The 14,809-nt window shown below is 40.4% G+C and overlaps 1 protein-coding gene across 2 annotated transcripts in view; it reads left to right on the forward strand.

Annotated features, from left to right (window-relative positions):
* SPEN (spen family transcriptional repressor) overlaps positions 1 to 14,809 on the forward strand; it is a 109,773-nt gene that overhangs the window by 82,094 nt on the left and 12,870 nt on the right. For both annotated transcript variants that reach the window (XM_053690247.1, XM_053690248.1), the window contains one exon: positions 904 to 8,668. In XM_053690247.1, coding sequence (XP_053546222.1) covers positions 904 to 8,668 — 7,765 coding nt within the window. The remainder of the gene's footprint in view (positions 1 to 903; positions 8,669 to 14,809) is intronic.

Below are 14,809 nucleotides of genomic sequence, written 5' to 3' on the forward strand. Positions count from 1 at the left end.
ATGAGGCCTCTATGGAGCAAATTTGTAAGGCGACTACCTGGTTCTCCTTACAAAGTTTTACAAATTTTATGTTTTTGCTTCTGCGGAAGCTGTTTTTGGGAGGTTTTGCAGACGGTGGTGCCCTCAGATTAGGGTCTGCTTTTTCCCTCCCGGTTACATTCAGTGTCGTCCTAGAGCTTGGGTATATGTTCCCAACAGTAATGAATGAATCCGTGGACTCTCCCCCCCTTTAGATGGAAAACATAAAATTATGCTTACCTGATAATTTAATTTCCATTGAGGGGAGGAGAGTCCACGGCTCCCGCCGTGTCTCCGATGGGCGGACCTAAATGTAATTTATCTTCTGGCACCGTTTATACCCTGATATTTCTCCTACTGTTACTTATTCCCTCGGCAGAATGACTGGGGGATGAGGGAAGTGGGAGAGGTATTTAAACCTTTGGCGTCTTTGCCTCCTTTTGGTGGCCAGGTTCTTAATTCCTAACAGTAATGAATGAAGCCGAACTCTCCTCCCCTCGATAAAAATGAAATTATCAGATAAGCGTAATTTATGTTTTCACTTTGTTGTAAGTTCTCTTATTGACATCCATCCTATCTTCTTTTGCCATTATCCTCCACCATTATACACCACCATTGTCTTGCCTATCCCCTCTTCTTCGAACCTCCTTGTTTTTTACTGTTGCTTTATATATTTTAATTTACATGTTACAAACTTGTGATCTTTTTCATATTTCATGCTTTGTGAATACTCGTTGCATATGCACACACTCTTGCACTCTCAAACAGGCTCATTCTTTAAAAATGTCTTTCTATACCTCCTGTGATCATGTAAAAATAAAAATAAACACCAGTTGCAGGTCGTTTAGAGTGCTGCTTACTATCATATGTTTTTTTCCCCCCCAGAACTGATGAACCACGAAGGGGATCTTATCATGAATTTACATCCACTGAGCGAACGTACTATGACACTGTTAGAACACCAGGCACATTCCCAGAAGAAACCAGGCGAGAGTATCCTGCAAGAAGTAGAGAATTATATGCTGATTGGGAGTCCTACCAAGGAGATTACTATGAGCAACGATATTATGATGATTCTAGAGAATATCGAGAGTTTAAAGACCCATATGAACAGGATATTCGGGAATATAGTTACAGGCAAAGAGAACGAGAACGGGAAAGAGAGAGGTTTGAAACTGATAGAGATCACGAGAGAAGACCGATTGAGCGTAGCCAAAGTCCAACTCATTCAAGGAGACCACAGAGTCCTACAGGTTCTCCTTCACAGTCTGAAAGAATTGCAAGTGACCCTGAACGCAGAATTTATAGCCGCTCTTCTGAACGTAGTGGCAGCTGTAGCTCTCTTTCTCCCTCAAGGTTTGAAAAACTAGATAAACCCCGCTATGTCAAAAGTGAAAAAGTAGAAAAGGAGCGCTCTTTTGAGTCAGAAAGAACTGATAAAGAGAAACGGCCTCCAAGAAAGGAAAAAACAGAGAAAATAGAAAAGGATAAGCCAGAAAAAAATAAAAGAAAGCCCAAAAATCATTCTCCAAGCTCACCATCTTCTGAGACCGATCAAGAAAATGAGAAGGAACCTAGCCTTGATAAACAGAAAATTATCAGTAAACCTCAAGCCAAAGAAAAAAATGATAAAGATCCAACAGCAAAAAATCGTTTGGATCTTATGCCGTGTGTGGTACTTACTAGAGTAAATGAAAAAGAAGGCAAAGTTCTTGAATCTCCTGGACTTGATAAAACAAAGAGCAAATCTGATAATGAATCTGTTAAGTCTCCACCCCTTGATCAAAAACTTTCTATACCACGAGTTGAACAGCCTAAATTTGACCAAACGAAGGCAGAAATTATCCGGAACAAAGTGCCAAAAGACAGAGTCCTTGCTAGCCATGTTGAAGTAGTTGACAAGGAGAGTAAACTAAAAGCAAGAAAACACTCAAAAGCAGAACCACTCACAGAGGGGGGCACAGCAGCTGAACTAGAAAGACTAGAAGCTCGAAAAAGAAGATTTGCTGATGTAAATTTAAAATGTGAGAGACAGAAACTGGATATTAAAAAAAACAGTCAGGAGGAGGAAGATGTCCGTGTTACCGCAAAGAAACAGCTTGATACTGCTATTTCCTTAAGAGAGACTTCTTTGTTGCGGGAGAGTGAATCTGAAAGGAAAGCCTTAAAGAAAGAACTTAAAAGGGAAGTCAGAAAAAGTAATCCAGATAGATTTGTTACAGGTAATAGCCCTAAAGAAGGCCAAGAACAGTTACCCTTTGGGCTTTTAACCCGTCCTAACTTAGATTTGCAGTCTCGGTTAGGAGAACCAGTTGATGAACAATTTGAAATACCCGAGATGATGAGCAAAAAACTAAGCATAATGAAAACCTTTCCACGGCATGTACAGTTATCAGAAGATCATGATAAAGACACTATAAAAGAAGACAGAAAAATGTACTTTCCCCTTCCAAGAGAGTTGTTAGGATTAGAGAGATCAGAAGCTGAAGAGAAACTTGGAATTGATATTGACTATACACAAAGCTACAGGAAACAAATGGAGCAGTCTCGCAAGCTAAAGCAACAGATGGAAATGGAGATGGTGAAATCTGAAAAGTTTGGGAGTCCAAACAAGGAAACTGAGGAATTTGAAAGGCGAAGTCTTGTGCATGAAGTAGGAAAGCCACCTCAGGATGTCACTGATGATTCTCCTCCAAGTAAAAAAAAAAAGACTGTTCACATGGAGTTTGAGATTACAAAAAGAGAGAGAAATTACAGAAGCTCTCGTCAAATTAGTGAAGATTCTGAAAGGACTTTGTGTTCTCCCAGTATGCGACCCTTTCCTTTTCAAGATGAGGATGATACAATAGGATCCCCAAGGTTGCTCCCATTTAAGGAATTCAGAGAATCTCCTAAAGTAGATGACAAAAATACAAGTTTTCCTATTCTAACCATTAAAGAGGAGCCTTGCAAGTTGATCCCAATTGAATCAATCAAGAAGGAGCAAGTGATGGATGCACCAAAAGCTAAATTACCTATGAGCATTGAAGAAGAATACAAGTGCGATAGCCAAGTAAAACAAGAAAGTGGTAAGACAGACATCTGCTTCCCGAGCAATATAGTAAAGAGAGAGAGCATCAGAAAACGTTCCAGGGATCTGGAGCCTGGTGAGGTTCCATCAGACTCAGATGAAGATAGTGATCATAAATCTTATTCACCCAAAGTACCATTTTTGAATACTTCAAGGTTTTCTTTTTTGCTTCGAGATGGAGAAGATAAACTGCGAGACAGGGAAGAAAGATTATCGAGCTCGTTGGAAAGAAATAAGTTTTACTCAATTGCATTGGATAAGACAATAACTCCAGACACGAAAGCTCTGCTTGAAAGAGCTAAATCACTTTCATCCTCTCGAGAAGAAAACTGGTCTTTTTTTGATTGGGACCCTAGATTTGCAAATTTCCGAAGTAATAAAGACAAGGAGAAGGTAGACTCTGCTCCAAGGCCTATACCATCTTGGTATATGAAAAAGAAAAAAATAAGGACAGATTCTGATGGAAAATCAGATGATAAGAAAGAAGATAAAGAGGAAGAGCAGGAAAAACAGGAGTTATTTGCTTCACGTTTTTTACATAGTTCAATTTTTGAACAAGACTCTAAACGTTTACAGCATCTAGAAAAGAAAGATGAAGAAACGGACTCTATTTTTCGTCCGTATGGGAGGCAGTTATCATCTGACGGTATAAGTAATATGTCTGATTTTGTTCAAGAGCCTGTTGTACTTTTTCACAGTCGATTTGTTGAGTTGACAAGAATGCAGCAGAAAGAGAAGGAAAAAGAGCTAAAACCAAAAAAAGAAAAAACAGAGGAAAAAGAGACTCAACCTAAAACTCCAGACTCACTTCCTGAAGCCAAGGAGCCAGAAGTTAAACCTTACTTGCTCCCAGCGCCAACATCAACCTCCATTTCTCTCCAAGAGCCAACAATTGCTATTCCAGAAAAGTGTGTTCTTGAGAAAATGTTGTCTGATCTACCGTTAAGAGAAGAGAAACCAGCTGAACCAGCAACAGAAGAAACACCTTTTCCAGTTACTACTTCAGCTGTCATTGAACCAACTGTTTCAAATCAATCTATACAAGCTACTGATGAAACTAAGGAAGTACTTCCTATTCCACCAGTTCCTGAAATGGCTATGCCTGAAGAGCAACCTTCATACTTGGATACAAAGCCACCTACACCAGGTACTTCCTTCCCTGAAGTGCCTGTTGATTCTGGAGCAGATATGGAAACGGATGCATCAAGCAAATCTCCTAAGCTTATTAAAAAAGTAGAGGAACCCGATGAAATTACAGTGGAAAATCTGCCTCAACCAGTAAGTGCTGAAGCAAATATTAGTCCAAAATCTGAGGTTGTTCCAGAGGTGCAACAGCAAATTTGTGAAAATGATGTAGACCATGACCCCCCTATCACTGTAAAAGATAGGAAAACCAAGAATAAAAGAGCAAAAACTCCAGTGCAAGCAACCACAGTTAGCACCATAGATAAACCAGTAACAAGAAAAAGTGAAAGAATAGACCGTGAGAAGCGCAACAGATCTACATCTCCACGTGGTGAAACCCAGAAACACCTGGAAATAAAAAGTGAGTCTGAAAGAATTTCTAGAACTGCTGCAAAGTCACCAAGTTCTGTAGCTGAACCTGAAGTCTCTGAGCCTAGCTTGCCGTTAGGGCGTACAAGACGGAGAAATGTTAGATCTGTATATGCTACAACAGGAGACAATGATGGACAATCTACTTTAAAAGAACATGTAGAGGCAACAAGAACAACTAGAAAGCGCATAGAAAAAGAAATCCAAGAACCTCCTCCTGTTGTTGTTGCTGTTGCACAGACCACACCAAAAAGAGGACGACCTCCAAAAATTCGGCGTAAAACTGGTGAAGCGGTTTCCCCTATTAAAGCAGATCCTGTAAAGCAAGAATCTGAAGACTCTGAAATTAAAGAACCTGTTGAAAATGCAAAGCCTTTAGATGGATGGCGTTCCCCACGATCTCAAAAACTAATGCAGAGTCATTCTCCTGTGTCAAGTACCCAGCAAGGGAAAAAGGGAAAGAGTGAAATAAAAACACCACCTTATACTCTAGAAGAATCAAATGAGGAAGGTAATGAAATTAGTGACTCAGTTGGTGATGATGACAACAAACTGAAGTCAGGAAAGCCAGAAGCTATCACAGAGCAGAAACATGAACAGAAGGAAATGGAGACTGAGAAGTTTGTTGCAGAAACAACTAGTGGAGATAATACAGAAAGGAAAAAATCTCAGGAAAGGGGACCTAAGCCCAAAGGAAGGTCTAGGAGTTTGAATACTGTAGATAAAGCTTCTTTATGTTTAAAAGATGTGAAAATCCATCTCTATGAAGATGAAGTGAAGGAGGCAATGAAGCCACTTGAAGATCCTGAACCAGTTGCTGAGTCACCTGTAAAAATCATAAGTCCTCAAAAAGAGGATGTTTCATCAGAGTTGTCTTTTTTAGAAACGTCTGACAAAGACAATAATCGGGAGCCGAAGCTTTCCCCAGAAGCTGCGCAACTAGCACGACAAATAGAGCTTGAACAGGCTGTAGAAAATATTGCAAAAATTACTGAAACGCCATCTGCTACTGTTTTTAAAGATGCTCAGGTAGGAGAAGTCTCAGAGGGCCGTTCAGAAGAAGATGGGGATAAGCCTGCACACCAAGCTAGCGAAACCGAGTTGGCAGCTGCAATTGGGTCCATAATTTATGATATTTCTACAGATGCAGAAACATTTCCTACTGCTCCAACGTACCCTCCTGAGGGTGAAACTGAGATACCAGCTGATCCTGCTGCTGTTCCTGCTCCATCACAACCAGAAGAAATAGAGCCAGTGAATGATACAGCAGTAAATATAATCTTTGATAGCGAAGCTTCCAAAGGCTCTGCAAATAAATCAGCTACTCCTTTGGCTACTACTGCAACAGAGGTGCCACCAAAAGAAAGCAAAGTAGAAGTGACCTTCAGTGAGTCCTCAAATTCAGCTCAAGAAGCAGAGTCATTGCGAGAAACTGTCCTTCCCAAACAAAAAGGTCGACATAAAAAATCACAGCAAAAACGTAGAAAAAATGCGACCAAGAAAGCAGAAATTGTGGACAACACAGTTGTAAGTGACAATCTTCAAGTGAGATCTCCTCAAACAGATGAAAAACGCACCGTAGATGAAAGTCAAAATGAGAAATCAAGTGGAATATCGTCCTCAAAACCTGACAAAGAAGTGGCAGAAATTAGTCTTAATTCTTCTTCTGATGCTATTACTCATGATATTGATCTCAATAAAGATGACGAAAGTCCTGAAATAAGAAATGTCATTCATTCACCTCAATCACTAATAATTGATGATGTAAGTCAAACTAGTTTCAAATTACGGTCAAGTACTGAGAATCCGCCCCATAGTCCTAGTCCTAGTGCTGCTACTCTTTCAATTCAGACAGCTTCACCTGGAAAAATATCAGCCCCTGTTCATGCTTCTGCCATTTCTCACTCTGGCTCAACAATATCTGACTGGATGGCAAGACATGAAGATAGTGCTGCAATTTCAACTGCGCCTCCTGCTTTGCCCCCAGATACAAAGGCCTCTGATGTTGATACAAGTTCTAGTACTTTAAGAAAGATTTTAATGGAACCCAAATATGTTTCCTCATCAAACAACCCTACTGTTGTTACATCTTCCATCCCTGATCCTGTTTCTGCTTCACTTGTAGAAGAAACAAATCACCCTTCAGTAGAATCTATAAAACCAATATCTGAAGAAAAGTCAGCTGTTTCACTCTCAAATACTATAGTTCCACCAGCTGCAGAAGCTCCTATTTTTAAGGAAAAGGTGACAATAGTTGCTCCCAAAGCTACATCTGTAATCAGTAGAATGCCTCCTAATTTTGACTCTGACGAGCTGCCAAGAATAGCTCTAGCAAAGCATGCTACACCAATTCAGACTGCACAGCCATGTACCCCGTCACAAAAGATTAAACAAAGACCAAATACAAATGACAGTCGAACCTGTATGACACAAACTATGGCTGTTCTAGACGATCGGCCCACAGAGTCTGGCTTGAGGGTGAATACATCGCAAGGTGTTATGCTGCTAAGTTATTCTGGGCAAAAAACTGAGGGACCGCAAAGGATTAGTGCAAAGATCAGTCCAATCCCTCCTGCAAGTGCTGTGGACATAGAAATTCAACAGTCAGTATCAAAGACTCAAATTAAACAAGAACCTCTCACTCCATCTCAGATACTGCCAAAAGGCCCTCAGACTTCTTCGGGCTATGTTGGAACTCATTCCCTTGTTACCGCAAATCAACCGTATAATGCATCACCTGTTATATCATCCATAAAACAAGAACGTTCTTTGGAGAAGTCTGACTCCTGTCATATTGCTGTTTCAAATACACCATCACAATCTGGAGCTACTAAAATGCTCTCTCAAAATAACCCCCCTGTATTGTTGCATAGCCAATTGATACCAGGCCAATTTGTATCTACTAATAAGAAGTTAACAGACACAAAAGTGGAGTCTAAGGTTCTTCAGTCAATGAATTTGAGCCCAGGGCTTAGTCCTCATCATTCTTCATTATCAGGAAAAATACAATCAGAAGCAAATCATGTGTGCTCTGGATCTAGTACACCTACAGACCGGGCTCTTCAACATATTGGTGTTAAACAGGAGGCACATTCGCCATGTGCACCTGGTCATTCTCCATCCCCATTCACCAGATCATGTCATTCCAATGTCGCAGCTTCTTCTGCCTTAAGTAACAATGCCTCTGTCATGTTGACTCAAGGAATGCCAGTACCAACATATATGCCTAGTATACATACAGAGCAAACAGTCATTATGCCTCCACACAGTGTAACCCAGAATGTTTCTCTTGGCCACCTGTCTCAGGGAGATGTCAGAATAAACACCCCACCTCTGCCAAGTACTCATTATGGCATACGCCCAGAAGCGATTAATTCTCCTAGAGCTGCAATGCAGCAGCAGATTGATGGCAGACCCCAGAGAACAGGCACTCCTCAGCCAACATCTGTTAGAGAGATGGTAATCCCCACAATGTCTTCCCAGCATCCCCCAGAGGAGGAGATTCATTACCACCATCCTGTTAGAGGCTCTGATGTGCTGGTTATGCAACAGGACTATCGTATGTCTGCATCAGGTATTCGTCTAGATCCTTATAGTGTATCTCAAGATGTTATGCTGCCCCGTATGATGATACCCTCTCACATAACATCTGTTGGTGAACACCATCCGGAAACTCGTCAGTCCAGAACACCAGAGGGATCTGGGAAAACTCCCCCCACCAGCAAAACACCACAGCCTGGAAAGGACCTGAGCAAACAGACAGATGTAAAAATGGCCCATTCTCCACAAAATGATTCTAGAATACTAAGTGGTCCTAGTGGGCAGCTTACTGCACTCAGCTTATCACAGCCTGTAGTAGTACCTCATGGTGTGCCTCTAATTCATCCTACTGGAAGTACTTTTCATGATTATCGCCATGTGTATTCAGATTTACGTAACTATCACACATCAACCCAACTTAATCATCCCCAGTTTTCTGGAGCATCACCCATTGGATTGCAGTCTCGGAGTATGACCCCATCACAGGTAAGAGTAATTTTTAAAATTTTAAAGTTTCCATTTTTGGGAAAATGAGAGCGTGTCACATGTGGCTTTAGTAACCAAAAAGGAAGCAATGATCTTTTCAGTGTGTTGAAATTAAAGGGACATAAAACAAGTTGAGCTAGAGACAATATAATATGTACATTAATTACTTTACCTGCAAATTTATACTGCAGTGCCTTGTCATTAACCCTTTTAAGTTTCTGAATTGTACAGCTCTACAATTACTTTTATGACTGTAGCTATATCCATTGTTGTTTTGGTAAAATACACAAATGAATAGGGATTATCTGCTGGGCATGCCTAGAAGCTGTGAACTCAGGTGAAATACAATGCCTGTGTCTAAACACTGATAAGGGGGGTGGAGCATAGTGTCCAGGCAGCATGGCTATTTTAATTATTTTTGCTTATTTTTGAAAATTATTTTAAAATACTTCCCAACAATTTTTAAACTTTTTTATGCAAATGATTTTTGCTTAATTGGACCTTTTAGGATATGCACAGATCCCAACCTGTTTTATGGCACTTTAAATCTTTATGGACTGCATAATTGTAGCAATAAGTCGTTTGCATAGCCAAGTACAGATAGAAAACCCTTTATCCAAACTGATTGGAACCGGAAAAGTTTTGGATTTTAGAATATTTGTATATATTTGCATCTATAAAATGTCACTGTTGGGAGTTGGGATGGAACCAAGTGTAAACAACAATATCGTATGTAATTAAGGCAATATTTAAATGTCATAATACATTTTATACATGCAACTTAAATAATTATAGACTGTTTGCATTTTAGGAACCACAAACCAAACCCACAGGCAAATAAGATTGTGAATTACAGGCAGTGAAAATAGCAATTATTTTTTTTTTTTTATTTAAGTTGAAAAGTTTGGTTTTCAGTATAAGTTTGGGATTCTAGATTTGGGGATTTGTACATGTACCGTAATATAGGCTTGTCCTCAAAAGTAGAGAGTTTTAGCTTCTATAGGGTGATGGCCGCTTCCGTGTTGAAACCTAGGTTTCCCTCTTCTAAGGACAATAAGGGACAATGTAGCATGTACATTTAAAGCCCATTTCACTTTGTAATATTACATGCAGTCATTGTTTGTATACTTTAATCAGACCCTAAATATCTTCAGCAGAAAATAATACATTAGGGAAATCTTGGTTTAGAAATAACACTCCAGTTTATAGAAACTCAAGGGAATTGAAAAGCCAGCATTTTTCAGGGAAATAGAACAAAATAAAAAATGGATATGAAACCCCCATTTTTTTAATTCACGATTCAGCTAGAGCATGTGATATTAAACAACTTTCTAATTTACTTCTATTATCATTTTTTCTTTGTTCTTTTGATGTCTTTTGTTGAAAAGCAGGGACTTACTGTATGCTTAGGAGTCGGCCTATTTCTGGAGCACTATACAGCAGCAATTTTGAAAAATGTTATCTATTTTCAAGAGCACTAGATGGCAGCTTTAGTTCCTGCCATTGATTGCTCCAGATGATCATGCCTACCTAGGTGTCTCTTCAACACAGAATATCATGGGAACGGAGCAAATTTGATAATAGAAGTAAATTGGAAACATTTTAATAACTGTATGCTCTGTCTGTATCACACAAAAAGAATTAACATCATTTTTATTACAATCTCAAAATGTTTACTTTTAAATTTGAAACCAATACAGCTGTATCTGTAGTGTAAATCCCACTAGTGCTTATTGTCTCAGAGACAGTTAACACCAGAATTTTTGTTGTTTAAAAAGATAGATAATCCCTTTATTACCTATTCCCCAGTTTTGTATAGCCAACATGGTTATAATAATACATTACATTATTAATAATACATTACTGCCCCCTTATTTCAGTTCTTTTGACAGACTTGCATTTTAGGCAATCAGTGCTCACTCCTAGGTAACTTCACGTGTGTGAGCACAATGTTATCTATATGACACACATGAACTAATGCCCTCTAGTGGTGAAGAACTGTCAAAATGCATTCAGATAGAGGCGGCCTTCAAAGTCTATGAAATAAGCATATGAGCCTACCTAGGTTTAGATTCTAACTAAGAATACCAAGAGAACAAAGCAAAATTGGTGATAAAAGTAAATTAGAAAGTTGTTTAAAATTACATGCCCTATCTGAATCATGAAAGTTTATTTTGGACTTGACTGTCCCTTTAAGGAACTTTCTGATAAAGGCTGAGTATTAGTTGGGAAAAATCTGTAAGCCAACAAGCCTTAGTAGGCAGCGTACAAATGTTACTAATGTATTCAGTTATATGTGAACAACCTTTACTCTGTGCTTTCCAGGCAAAAACTTTTTAAACGCTGCTGTTTTATTAGAGTGACAGACATTTTTTAAAAAGGACATGAAAGTCTTATTCAGAGAGACAATACAATTTAGGAAAAAACTTTAAAGCTCTCTTATTTTATCAACTTTACCATGTTCTCTTGTTATCTTTTTCATCCGAGTGTACCTAGGTAGTTTCTAGAGCATGTGTACCTAGCACTATATTTATAACATTGTTACAGATATTGCTGCAAACTCTACCATATAGTGCTCAAGACACGAGGATGCTCCTGAGCCTACTTCAGCATACCAAAAGAACAAAGCAAATCTGATAACAGAAGTCAATTTGAAAGTTCTTTAAAGGGACAGTAAAGTCAAAATTAAACTTGCATGGATTGTACAGAGCATGACATTTCCTTCCTAAGATAGGGAGAGTCCACGGCTTCATTCCTTACTGTTGGGAAATACTTCACCTGGCCACCAGGAGGCGGCAAAGACACCCCAGCCAAAGCATTAAATATCCCTCCCACTTCCTCATTAACCTAGTCATTCTTTGCCTTTTGTCACGTTAGGAGGTGGCAGAGAAGTGTCAGAAGATTCGGAGAGTCCTGAAAAAGGGTATCTGTCCTTCGAGATAGGAATGGAGTTTTAAGTAGTCATGTCAACCTCTCAGTGAGAGTATTGATGAAAGTTAGAGTCCGGAGATGCAGGGAAAGTTTTTCTGCGAAACCTTCCAGACTACTGCTAACAGCTTCTAATCAATCAGTGTTGACGAGTTTCACTGCCTGCTTTATCTCACTCAAGTCCATGTCAGGAGCGCTGCTATAAGACTGTCACACTTGAAAGGCTGTGTTCTGTTCCACAGCATGAAACAATCTTACCGCCAGGATCCAATTTTTATACATAAGTGTGGCTCCTTTATACCTTGATATGATCAAGGGTTAATATCCTCTTAAAGGGGTATATTGAACAGTTGGGGTTAATTAATCAGTGTATTAATTATTTACATGCTGCTTTGTGTGATTTTTTTCCTGGGCTGATAAACTCTGTTTTTGGCTGTAACAAACAGGTTTCACTTTTAAGTTTCATTTTCGTTTTTGAAAGTGTTGCACAGCTCCTATTACTTGTAATAACAAGGGAAGTACTGTCTTGCACTCCATGTGACCAGGGGTGGTCTATGTTCATTTCCTCCATTCCGGCTGAGACTTGAACCTGAGGATGGCGTTTCCTCTGTTAACTGTCTGCGTCTAGGAGGTGGTGAGTGCCCCAGCCATTGGCAGTATAAAGGTGCAGTTTTCTAAAATAAAAATGTATTTATTTTATATTTTTGTCATTGGGATTTGTCAGAGTGAAAGAAACGAAAATTAGAAGATTGTCATCCCTTAGACTTGTTCTTATCTTGCGGTAGAAAGGCACCATTGCCTCGGGTAACCGTAGAAAGGCATGGACATCATTCCTTTTGCCAGGTTCCATTTCAGACCTTTACAACTGTGCATGCTGAGGCAGTGGAACGGCGATTATTCAGATCTGTCTCAACAGATTGTATTAGACAGCCGGTCGAGAAAATCGCTCTCTTGGTTGCTCTGTCCAGATCATCTGTCCCTTGGGACATGCTTCTTAAGACCATCTTGGGAGATTGTGACTATGGACGCAAGCCTATACGGATGGGGAGCGGCTTGGGGTGCCAGGAAGGCACAGGGGTTGTCGACTCAGGAGGAGTCCTCCCTCCCGATCAATATTTTGGAACTACAGGCAATCTTCAAGGCCTTGAAGGCTTGGCCACTTCTGGGTTCATCCCATTTTATCTGATTCCAATCAGACAATATAAACTTGGTGGCTTACATCAACCATCAGGGGGGAACGAGAAGTTCCTTGGCGATGAAGGAAGTATCTCAGATTCTGGAGTGGGCGGATGCCCACAGCTGTTCGCTGCAGCGATCCACATTCCGGGTGTGGACAACTGGGAGGCAGATTTTCTCTGCAGGCAATCCTTCCATCCAGGGGAATGGTCTCTCCATCCCGAGGTGTTTGCAGAGATATGCAGCAAGTGGGGGACGCCGGAGATAGATTGCATGGCGTCCCGTCTCAATACCAAGCTACCTAGGTACGGGTCGAGGTCGAGGGATCCCCAAGCGGATCTAATAGATGCACTAGCAGTGCCCTGGAGGTTCAAACTCTCATATCTTTTTCCTCCATTACCACTTCTTCCTTGAGTGGTGGCCCGCATCAAGCAGGAGCGGGTATGAGTAATCCTGATTGCTCCATCGTGGCTGCAAAGGACGTGGTTAGCGGATCTAGTGGGGATATCTTCATCTCCTCCGTGGAAGTTACCATGTCGCAGAGACCTGCTGATACAAGGTCCATTTGTTCATCAAAATCTAGATTCTCTGAGGCTGACTGCATGGAAATTGAACGCTTAGTCTTAGCCAAGAGAGGTTTCTCTGAGAGTGTCATTGATACTCTTATTCAAGCTCGTAAACCAGTTACTCTACGTTTCTACCACAAGGTGTGGAGGACCTACTTATTCTGGTGTGAAGAGCGTGGCTTTTCCTGGCACAGAGTTAAGGTTGCCAGGATCTTATCTTTTCTCCAAGATGGGCTGGAGAAGGGCCTTTCTGCGAGTTCCCTGAGGGGACAGATTTCAGCCCTGTCGGTTTTATTGCACAAGAGATTGGCTGAGCTTACAGACGTGCAGTCCTTTGTTAAGGCTCTGATTAGGATCAGACCTGTGTTTAGATCTGGGGCTCCTCCTTGGAGCCTAAATCTTGTGCTTCGGGTTTTGCAACAGGTTTCGTTTGAGCCTCTGTATTCCGTTGACATTAAATTGTTATCTTGGAAGGTTCACTTTTTATTGGCTATTGCCTCTGCGCGCAGAGTTTCTGAGATCTCTGCTTTTCAATGTGAGCTCCCTTATCTGATTTTTCATGCAGATAAGGCAGTTATACATACTAAATTAGGTTTTCTTCCTAAGGTTGTGTCAGATCGCAACATCCATCAGGACATTGTTGTTCCTTTCTTGTGTCCTTATCCTTCTTCATCGAAGGAACGCTTACTTCACAATTTATATGTGGTTCGCGCCTTGAAGTTCTATCTTCAGGCTACTATGGAGTTTAGACATTCTTCCTCTTTGTTTGTTGTTTTTGCTCGGCTGAAGCAACTTTCTAGAGAAAAGTTTTGCAGGCTGTGGTTCCCTCAGAATAGGGTCCGCCTCTTCCTTTTTGTTCCCTCCCGTTATTCATTCAGTGTCCTCTGGAGCTTGGGTATAGTTTTCCCAACAGTAAGGAATGAAGCCATGGACTCTCCTAATCTTAGGAAGGAAAACATAATTTATGCTTACCGGATAAATTCCTTTCCCTCTGGATGCTCTCGCCCGTTTTTTCTTGTCTATAGACTGTCCCCTATTATTTATTTTATTCTTCTGGCACCTTTATTACCCTAATGTTTCTCCTACTTTTCCTTGTTCCCTCGGCAGAATGACTAGGTAATGAGGAAGTGGGAAGGATATTTAAGCCTTTGGCTGTGGTGTCTTTGCCTCCTCCTAGTGGCCAGGTGTTGTATTTCCCAACAGTAATATATGAAGCCGTGGACTCTCCCTATCTGGAAGGAAATAAATTTATCTGGTAAGCATAAATTATGTTTTTAAATAACTTTCTAATTTACTTCTAATATAAATTTTGCTTGGTTCCTTGCTATCCTCTGTTACAGATTAATCCAAGGTGAGTTTAGGAGCTTGCACGTGTCTTTAGCCATCTGACAGCAGTGTTTGCAACAATGTCTATAGCAATGTTATATGCAGTTCCAAACGCTGCTGCCATGGGCTGCTAAATTGCATGTGC

The sequence above is a fragment of the Bombina bombina genome, chromosome 8 (genome assembly GCF_027579735.1).
Source record: "Bombina bombina isolate aBomBom1 chromosome 8, aBomBom1.pri, whole genome shotgun sequence".
Taxonomy (NCBI): Eukaryota; Metazoa; Chordata; class Amphibia; order Anura; family Bombinatoridae; genus Bombina; species Bombina bombina.